The sequence below is a fragment of the Lactuca serriola genome, chromosome 1, assembly GCF_051521515.1.
Source record: "Lactuca serriola cultivar US96UC23 chromosome 1, Lser_US96UC23_V15, whole genome shotgun sequence".
NCBI lineage: Eukaryota > Viridiplantae > Streptophyta > Magnoliopsida > Asterales > Asteraceae > Lactuca > Lactuca serriola.
Genome location: NC_136408.1, coordinates 95,750,863 through 95,762,299, shown reverse-complemented (window position 1 = coordinate 95,762,299; position 11,437 = coordinate 95,750,863). Strand labels below are relative to the sequence as shown.

At 35.2% G+C, this 11,437-nt stretch overlaps 1 protein-coding gene across 1 annotated transcript; it reads right to left on the bottom strand.

Moving 5' to 3' along the window:
• Nucleotides 1-8,543: 8,543 nt before the first annotated feature.
• On the bottom strand, nt 8,544-10,157 carry CYN (cyanase). The gene is made up of 4 exons (XM_079033462.1): nt 9,688-10,157; nt 9,368-9,439; nt 8,907-9,015; nt 8,544-8,742 (listed from the first exon to the last, which is right to left on the bottom strand). The coding sequence occupies exons 1-4, from the start codon at nt 9,963-9,965 to the stop codon at nt 8,698-8,700; spliced, it is 504 nt and encodes a 167-aa protein (XP_078889588.1). The 5' UTR covers nt 9,966-10,157; the 3' UTR covers nt 8,544-8,697.
• Between the last annotated feature and the right edge of the window lie 1,280 nt (nt 10,158-11,437).

The window sequence follows — 11,437 nt, the reverse complement described above, 5'->3', positions numbered from 1 at the left end:
AACGCTTCTACTTATTAAATGTATGCATGTACCTGTATAGTTATATAAATAATGATTAAAGGACTTAGGAAGGCTAGTTCGCCCTATTTCCTTTTCTTCGTTGAGATGTGGTCTGGTGGGATCGGATATTTGTGACATCCCCAAAATCACGGCCAGAAAAGACCGATTTTGTTTATGCTTTATAAAAATCAAAGTACTTCTAAAAATGTTGCGGAATTTGTTCCCAAAAAAATATGATAAATACGTTATCAAAACATTTTCGAAGAAATGTATTTTATTCATTTTAAAACTTTTGGGATGTCATTGTCAATACAGGAACATAAGCATAAACGAAACTTACATTTATTTACACTAGTGATCTACATCTCTTTAATCTCTCAGTGTAATGTGACTTTGTATCAACACCTATGATATAAATAAACTGAGTGGGTCAGGTTGGGAAACCTGGTGAGTACATAGGGTTTTCAACCCACAATAATATAATTATTATGTTTAAACAATCAAACAATCAGCCCAATTACCCATCTCCATTTTCTTCTTTACTCTTAAGGTTTTATCCTAAGAGTCATCTATCCTGCATTCGTTTATTCCGAAGTCCCTTACTTCAAGGGTCATAGGACTGACACTAAATCCATAGCTGCCAATGTTCGTTCGTAAAGCACTAATTCCATAACTGCTATAGTCTACTCATCGGGTACTAAATCCATAGCTACCAGTGTTCATCTAATAGGTACTAAGTCCATAGCTACTAATTTCTAACAGGTACTAAATCCATAGCTACAAATTCCTAACAGGTACTAAATCCATAGCTACCAGCGTCTAACTAATAGGTACTAAGTCCATAGCTACCAATTCCTAACGGGTACTAAGTCCATAACTACCAGTGTTTGTCCAATAGGCACTAAGTCTATAGTTGCCAATGTATACTCTCATCATCTTATATCTCTCATCATTCATCTACCCATGTCATACCCAACATATTCGTATATATAAAATACATATACAATTTAAATCATTTAAAACATGTATAAAACGTTCATCCAACATAGACAACAAGTATTCAGATAATATGCACACATAGCACGTAGTTTATATAAAATACTTCATATCTATGTGTAAGATGAAAGTAACTATGCACTCACTTGAAAGGTGATGACTCAGCACTCGGAAAACGCTTCGATACTCTCAAAACAATTTTCCTTCGATAAAACCTAGTACCAATACCACTAGGGTTTTGTCTAACGATAACTGCGACAAATTAATTAGTCTGACTATTATTAAGCGTTAATAACACTCAATATAACTCATAAAATAGCCCAAATAATTATTTTAAGGACCTAATAACATTCCTATAATTATTTGGAAGCTATATTAAAAATTGCGTAAGCGTAGCACACTTACAGCGAATTTTATCGAAAATCGGAACTTAATTGGAGCAGCGTTTCGAAACCGAAAGACCCTTTTTCTCGGGACTCCGAGAGCCTCGGGGCTTCCCTCGGGTGCTAGGGAGGTTCCCTAGGGTTTAGGAGTGTTTAGAACACATAGAGAGAGAAAGAAGTTAGAGAGAGAGTGAAGAAAGGTGTGGAAAATGCGGAACCCTCGTCCTCCTTTTATACCCAGCGAGGCCTCGGATTACGCTGGGCGTAGTCCTTGGCTACGCTGGGCGTAGTGCTCGGATAAGCATGCCACCTCGGTTCCAGCTGTCTCGCACACCAGTCGATAGAAGCGAAGGTACGCTGGGCGTACTAATCTCGGACGTGGGGCATAGCGAAGGGCACGTGTCGCAAATCCAAAGCGAGGCGTGATCAGCAAGCGACGGTCCAGATGCCGCCACGTCATCGACTTCGCACCAGATTCGTGATTTTCTACTCCGACTTCTAAAAATCATAACTCTCGCATACGAGATCCATTTTTGACGTTCTTTATATCCACGCGAAGGTGGGAACGTACTCTACAACTTTCTTTTAGACTCCATCGGCTAATTTTGACTTGATTTTAAAATTTATATTATTAACAGGCCGGGACAGGATTGGTCCGTTAAATTCTCATAATTTCTTCATCCGACATCCGTTTTCGCCCATCTTTTTCTCGTTACGCTACTCTTATCTAGATCTTCTATTCTCGTTTAGGTCGTGTCGGCTAAAAATCACTCGATCTAAAATTCGAATTCCGGGTTGTACACTGTTAATCCGAAACTTCGAAAAATCATAACTTCTTCATACGAAGTCAGATTTGGGCGTTCTTTTTATCGATGTTCTTAGTTTAACATATTCTACGACTTTTGTTTAGAGCGCTAAGGCTAAATCTCGCTCTATCGTAAATTCACTATTTACGCTTCCCGGTGCCGTGCCGGTTCCGTCGCGAAACTTCGTCGGGTCATAACTTCTTCGTTATAACTCGGATTTCGGCGTTATTTATATGTACGGAAACCTTGTGACATATTCTACAACTTGGTTAAGATTATTTATTGTAAATAATCTTTTGTCGAAAAGTCGTTTTCGACTCCTATTGCCTCTAATTGACTAGACCGGATCTACGGCCATTACAATATCCATCTGAATGTCGTTTGATCATTAATTATATATATTATGTATACAGGTATAGACATATAGGTTTACATCGGTCAGTTTATTTGTGGGTCTCTATCATTAGTCCAATATTTTACATCAAAACTCACTACACGAGATGCATCGTCAGGACACGGCCTTCTCCGTTGTCTAGTTGGTAACCAGAGTCTCCTGTAGGGAGAGCGCGCATTGTGTGTATAGATCTATATGGGATTGACACCCCCACACCCTGACTGCTAGCTACAGTCCACGGCCTACCAAGCCAATGGGTGACAAATGTCACACTCTTTTCGACGCTTGCAGGGCGTCGAGTTCTCTAGTGTCTATTAGTATGGTTACGAGTATCTCGGGGTTACCTTATAATTCATGGCCTTAAGGTAACGGGAATTAACACTGTATTCACTGTTTTAGACCTTGATAGACGTATCACTCAATTGATATTGTCTGGGGTCTGTGTCTCTCTGTTTTAGACCTTGCTAGACGTATCATTCAATTGATACTATCTGGGGTCTGTGTCTCTCTCTGTTTTAGACCTTACTAGACGTATCATTCATTCGATACCGTCTGGGGTCTGTATCTCCTTTTGTTAGACTGAGCCAGGCGTATCGTTCATTCGATATTCTCCTGGAGTCTATGATCTCTTCTGCCTTAGTCAGCAGTCTTCACTACTGAGGCATATGTTATTTTCCCTGATATTCTCCTACTTTCTTTAAAATCAAACACCGTATTTTGGTAATGATAGTGTTTAAGGGAAAATTACTTTTTTTACAACATAACTCTGTCGGGTCTTGGTAGAAGACTACTTTTATTTAAGAAAATATAGGATTTTCTGGAAAGGACTCTAATACACTATTGATTCTAAACTACTACTTTTATAAAGTTATTTTGAACTTACACAAATGACACTAAATGCTTATGAACTCACCAGCATTTATAAAAATGTTGATACTCGCTTTCAAAATAACTTGTATTCTCAGGTCAGCAATAGACAGGTACATCTCAGGCGCTTTTGGTGAAGATAGTTTTGTACCAAGCTGCACCTTCATTATTACTTGTATTACTTCAATGTTTCTATGAAATGTAAACTATGTAAAACTATTACTATTAATGCAATGGTTTTTGTACTTTGATTACTATACTACATATGTTGTGATACTTGACATGACGTCATCCACCCTCAGAACGTTTCCGCCGTTCCGGTTTTGGGGTGTGATAAGCACCAATTCCTTAGAGCTACTTTTCGAAAGTTTCCACAAGGGTTTCCTACACCTTCTGGACCATAAAAATCATAGCTTGAGGGACATGCATGTCCTCTCTATTTTTAGGGCAAAACAAGGGCAAAATGGCCAAGATTCCATGCATAGCCTCAAACATCAAGTCTACTTCAGATCCAAATAGTCAAATGCTCCAAATGGCCTGGAGATTCATAAAGTTACAAACTTTATGAAATCTCACATTCCAAAGCCCACAAAGCATGAAGAAAAAGGACCAAATTAAATCCAAAATCTAACAACCTAATAAGAAAAGTGAAGGATTTTGAGCATTCTAACACTCCTAAGGTGTTCATGCAACCCTAGAAACCTTGGATCTATGTTTGACTAAGATACATGCAAAATACTTTTTCCAAGGTTCATAATCCTATCTAGCATACATGGGAAATTTAAACATAAAAGATGACTAGAATTACATACCTTGTAGTTGATTTGATTCCTTAAAAACCGAGCCTAGCACCCCAAGTGTGATGCCTCAAATGTTTCACACAACACCAAATGCTCTTGGAATAAACTTTGAGATAGAATGTCACACTTAGAAATCGGCTTGCCCTCTATTTTTTCACTAGTAACCGATTTTGGTGAGCTTCATATCATTTATATAGTGTGTTACAATTAGGGTTACACCATGTAAACCCTAATGTGACATGAATCTTCATTTCCATGACCCATGAGTTTGTAACTCCCATGGAGTATCCATGGAGCATCCTATGGACCTTATCCAAATGCATGATGCCATGAAACCCAAATGGACCATGTCGGGTCGGGTCAAGTACATACTAGAAATAGTTATGGACTTAGACACCTTATCCAACAAAAAGATCGAGTCTTTAACACTCACCCAACTCCATAAGAGAAGCTAGAAGATGAATTTGTTGCTTGCAAGATGATACTTCTCACCAAAGGCTTCATTCTCCTTTAAAAGTCACCAAAAGCACCAAGCATGAGCTCACAACTTCAATGGGGGCTAGGGTTAGGGTAAAAGGGGGTTTGGGGGATGAGGATGAACCCTAAAATGGGTTTGGAGAGGTTTAACTACGAATGGAACCCTAAAATAATCATGGGCTTGGGTCGGATCAGCTGCCACATCGTGGTGACCTACACCACGTCGTGGTGGTCCAAAAGTCACACGGCTAACTTTGACCTCGCCACGTCGTGGTGGTTCCTCCACCACGTCATGGCCATTGCCAAAACCACAAATCCACAACGGAAATGTGTCTCGAGAATCCGGGTGTTACACCTATAATAATGAATAAGCATCATTAGTGTTAGAAATGTTATGGTTAAATATATTTCATACTCGATTTAACTTGGACGCGAAAGGTATTGACATTCCTTTGGTTGTGTGTTAATGTAATTCGGAGATGGAAGACTTCAAGCATGTTTTTATTACGTATGAAGTTGTAGTCGAGTTATGGAGGTTTCTTGGTAGGTGTGTGATGTTAGCATTCCAGGTTTCATAATCGTGGATGACGTGGTGCAATGGATCTATTTTACAATATTTTCCATTATTAAATATATGGCTTTAGAATATGTTGTCATGACTATGTGGTGGCTTCTTTGGAATTTCTGGAATGATTTTCCGTGACAACAATGCTAGAAGGAATTTGTTATTAATATATTGATTGACTATTCTTATAATTATTTTGTCATTTGAAATAGAAAAATCGATGTTAATCGTGTATCGTGGTTATCAAACCCAATTTTATCATTTCCTTTGTAATTCTTTGTTAGCACTTTGCTAACTATTTTTAATAAAACTTGAGTTATTAAAAAGACTAAGTGCAGGACCACACGTTGTGTAAAAATAAAATCATATAGTAAAAACTTGACAAATATATGTTATTCGAAATAAATAAGTCATTGCAATATAAATTTTTCAAAAAATTATCGGCCAAAGATTTTTTATATTATTTTTAGACGGTATGATGTGTTATAAATAATGAACGCAATTGCTAACCATGTAATCCAATTTTATGTATAAAACGTATTTGCTAATTTGGCTTACCCTAGTGAATTAAATGGAGTGCATATTTGAATATCTAACAAGATTTAAGTTGAATCGAGTCACTTGAGTTATCAATCATTTGAGTTATCAATCTCGTGAACTTTGTAGAACTTGACATATTTTGTTTTTTACTCTTTCTCCATTTGAACAAATAATTAGTTATACCATACAATGTAATCTAACCGAACTCAAACATTTCATGTCGAATAATACTACAATTTGATTAATAATATTATTAGATATAGAAATGTATCTTTGGATAGTTTCTGTATTTTTGTAATAGCTGAGGGTTAGTTTTGTAGCTTATATTTTAGGTTGTTTTTATTCGTTATTGAGTTTGTTTCTAGTTTGTTAGAAGTCTATATATAGTTGTAAGAGCTTAGGCTCATTTTCTTTTAATAAAAGATTCTCCGCTTTATGGTATCAGAGATTGCTCAAGCTTCCGATTCAAATTTTGTTTTCCGATCGTCATCTCTGATATCTCCGATCAGCCATTCCATCTGTGTGTTCGTTGATTGTGTTTTTCTACCATGTCGACCAATTAATGTCTCACCATCGTCTTCTGGTTGTGGTTCTATTTTATCCCCCATGGATGATAGAACATCCTTTTTATCATCACCATTCTGCAGTTCCTAGTTTTGTTCTAGTATCACAATTACTTACCGGTGAGAACTACAATTCATGGAGTCAGTCTTAGTTTTTAGAATAATTTGATCTTCAAATATTACATTTGAAAAAAATTGAAACCTTCCTTATCAAATGATCATAAGACTTGCCAAAAATATGAAGTCTTGATCATGATGAACAATTAATATCAATACTTTTGTTCAATAAGATACCAAAGTATATGACAGACTCATTCCATACTTGAGATAATTGCAATAAATCTTTTCATAACACAAATTCACGTTCTGAATGATATTCCACGATCAATATAATTGGTTAAATCTCGTGTAATAATTCCATAGAAGTTCATTAAGATCTTTTTTTATATGGCAAATCAACTTCGATTCTTAAATAATCCACATCGCTTCTACTTCTATTCTAACCAAAGATTCCACTTTATATAGAAAACACCAAACAAAATAGTTTCTCAGTGTGTCGGTAAAAACATGTTTTTTGGGAGATAGAAACTATTTCAACAAGCAATCGAGTCACATGTATCTAAAATATTAATATCAATGGATTTTCCGCAAAGTGGTGATAAAATGTATAACTTGTACAATATCTTCATTTTTCAAGTCGATCTAATCCATTCGTTTGTAAATCTTTTTACTTTATTAAATATTTGGATCACATGCATATTTGGAACACCTCTAGTAGAGAGACATATAGTTAATTTTGAAAGAACTTATTGTCAACCTCTTTTGGATACAAACATATTTGATTTGGAAAGAAAGAACTTGTATCAATATCTCAATTTCAATTCAAACATAAGTTTGGTTCACACTCCATATCCAAAAAAAATTACAATCCAAAAAGAGGAAAAAGGAAGTTCTTGTCAAAGGATTGTATTAAGAAATAGTAGATGTACATAACTTTTTAACAGTATAATGCTAATTCAAGTTCCTCAAGACAAAATCTATTCCAAACATATATGGCATGCTTGATTGCTTCCAATCTATTACAAATATCTATAGATTTTATTTTTAGATATATTGCTAATACTAAATAGCAATCAAAATTTGTTTCCATTTTTCATGGTATTATGCATTGGTTAGATACATCATAACAAACTCTTTAGAAAAAATATGTCTTCCACAAAGGAATATAGGTGAGGATGACGTCAAGTCATCACGCCCCTTATGCCCTGGGCGACACACATGCTACAATGGCCGGGACAAAGGGTCGCGATGATAAGTGAGATTTCGAATAAGTGTTTCCGCAATCTTCTTGGATTTGAAGAATTGGTTCATCAAAATAACAAGCCACTATTTATATATCGGAAATGAAGTACTTTTTTCTCTTGCTAATAGTAAAGTTTGCTCTTATTAAATGGGCAGCAAATTATTTTACATATCAAAAAACCACATACTTAAACTATATTATGGGTCGGGTTCAGCAGAATTACCATTTTAGAGTAATTTATTTTTTAATATTTGTAATTAATGATTTATCGTAAATAAATATTTATGTGTAATTTGACAGTGATGTTTAACATAAGGGTCTTTGCATTGCCTTGTGGTGTCATTTAAAATCAAAACCTTGAAAATTCTAAACCATTTCATCTGGTATGGATGTTTTTTTGCCTTTTAAGGAACATAAATACTTGAAGTTAGTCTAATGTTTGTAGATTATAATTATTTATGTTTACTTATCGATTAAGAAACAATAAACTTTATAAATTTTAAGATCATATCTTATTTACATTGATAAGTTTTAGCCTACATATCATTTTGTCTTCTTTTCGTACCATTTTGAATTGGCTTAATAGTAGCTACATGAAGTCAAACATGATAAAAACACTCCCAACTTTATAAATTTGTTTAACAACATCCATATGTCTTTATATACCAATTTTGATCATTATTCATCTAACCAAAATGGTCAAAGAACTTTTGTGGTATGTTTGCAATTTGAATCATGGACTTTCAGTTAAAAACCACAAACCACACAACATAGTCCAGTTTAACAATATTACAAACCGCAAACAACACCATGAAATTTCCAAATCGTGTTATGCAATGAATACCCGTATTTGAACAAAAAAAATTCAAAAATTACCATTTTACCACTACAATGACAGATCAATTCATACCAAGATTTAGGTTTTTATTTCATAAACATCTTAAAGCACACACAACACAATTTGGTGAATACCATAATCAAATAACCACTTAAGTCTTGAAAACTATTCTTTAGGCACCTTCGGTCTTGATACCATATTCTCCAACTTCTGCATAAATTTAACAAGACACAACAATTATCAATCTATCCCCAATATTAAGAATACGAATATTTCAATCTCAGCAACCCATGAGTTGGCCCACACTGTCTCAGGGACATCATAAACCAGGTACACAGTGGGCCCACTAGACTGACTGACAAATTGTGACTTACATGCTCAGTGTGTGGCAAGTACTTCCCATCAAATGTCAGCACTACACGCTCTTTCCCATCCACGCCCTTTACTTTGTCAACCGAGCAAAAGAAGTCTATAGCTGACATTCTGACAAGATAAAAACGGAAACCCAAGTCAGCGTCCACATGGACTTTTTATTTTTATTTTTAAGTCCATGTGGATGGAATGTGAATAAAGATTGCCAACTTGGATGCCACATAGGACAAATAACTTGATTAGTTAGGCAATTGTATTTGTAGGTCTCAATGATGTAACTGAAAACACAATTAAAAGAATTGGGGACTTAAAAAGAGAAAATTAGGGATAGTTTTTTAATTATACTTGTTAACAAGATGCAACAATATTACCATTTTCCTCCAAGAACATCTAAATTACATGTTTTTGAACAGTTAACAATTAGATTGCAAAGTGAAATTTTGGGTATTGGAAGAGTACTTACATGCCATCACCAAAATCTTCATTGATGATTTCCTTAATGCTTTCACCAAAGTGCATAACAGCTTCGTTTAACCTTCAAAATTTATGATTAGGTAAAAGATTTAGTACCAATTTAAGTTAACTCCCATCAATCGAGTCCCAATTTCAGTCGATGTTTTCAATCAATTATAAAATTGGTATATTCAATTTGAGAATTGTTTCCCCAATCATCACAAAGCATCATCGATCTCGTGCTAAAATCGAATATTAACAGAAGAACAGTAAAGGACTTTGATAACTGGATTTCGAAAAAGAAAACGAATTGGGGTTGAATTATATAACCTGTAGATGGTAGGATCCTGGATAATGGATGGATCATAGGATCTAAGAGGGGGTTCCATCATCAGCTGGATTTGAGAATCCACAAAGCCGGGGAGTGATGACCGGAGTTTAGGGACAGTATCGGGCTTCAATTGAGCTTGACGTCTCAGGAGCTGAGCAACATAGACATTAGTCAATCCAGTCTCCTCCGCTATTTGACTGAAAGTCTTGCCGGAACGTCGCTTCACCCCCATTAATGAACTCACGATGCTAGCTTTCGTCGGTGTTTCCTGTTCCATTTTTGCCGATTCGAGTAATTTGCACCGAATTTGTTGCCTGTTCCTTTTTATATGCAAAACTTTCGTCGGTTATAGGTTGAGTTATCTTACTGATTGTAGCCTTGTGGTTTGTAGGGCAGACGATAACTAGCGTTGGCGGCTTGCTGAAGTTGTGCAATAATGGTGGCGAAACTCAAATGCATATCGTCTTCCAGTGGAATCTCGTAAACGACACCGTATTTCAACAACCTTTTGTTTTATTTGAAGTACAATTTTTTCTAATCAATATTAATAATTTATATAGTTAACCACCAAGTTTAAAAACTAGTTTTTTAATTGAATCTGTATAGTGATTATTTTCGGTTTAATAGGTTCAAGTGACTTGACAGTTAGTTAAACCGAATTTTTAAATTTTTTATGTTTTTTTATTATTATTTTTCTACACATACAAATGCGAAAATACAAACATTAAAATACCAAGATTGCAAAAAAAAAAAAAACTCAAATAAACTCTCGACGTTAGCTAGTCTGTCAACTAGGGTTAAAAAAATAATCGGTTAGACGATGATTAATTGGAGACCTCAAATTACTAATTCTTCAATTTTAAAAAATTAAATATGACAAATATCATAACAAAGTTCGTAAATACCACTATTATCATAACAAAATAGTTTAATATGATTAATATAATAGTAATCATTCATAAAATAGTTTTTATTGAGATATCATTTCTTCAGATTGTTAAAATATCATCGTTTGTTGTTGTTTCACTTAATATGTAGGCAACGATTAATTATTTGGCGTCTTCTAGTCGGTTATGTAGCACCTATGGATTAATCAGATATTAATTGGGACTTGTAGGGTCTAAAAATATAGTTTATACTTTGCTTTTCTAGGTTCAATAATCTTTTCAAGAAGCCTCCTCACTCAAAGTGCGTTCAAAGTTAAATTTTTGAAGAAAAGCCCAACTGTTCAAGATAAAGTCATTCACATAGAAGATTCATATGTTCATCTTGAAAGTTGTGAAGAAATTAAAGATAAAGACGCTGAAGCCAAGCATAAAGCGAAGATTGAAAAGACTCGCAAGCTACAAACCCAGGGGGAGTTTGTTAGGTCAAAAGAAAAAAAAGCTATAAACCAAGGGGGGAGATTGTTGGGTCTAAAAATATGGTTTATACTTTGCTTTTCTAGGCTTTTGTAGTTTTCGGTCTAGGGCCGAAAACAATGTTGGGTTTTATTGTAGCTTGGACTAAAATCACATGTGATTTCGGTCTGGGTATTGGGTTTGGGCCTTGGGTTTTAGTCCATAGGTATATATAGTGGAAGAGGTGTGTCCAAGGAAGCATTAGAGAGGGTGGGACGTTTTGGGGCTGCCATTAGTGGAGGAGCATGTTCTAGAGATAGAAAGCAAGAGAGAACATATGTGTGTGAATCTTGTGTACATGGAGCATCATTGAATATTATTGTGATACATTGAAGATTCATCTTGTTCT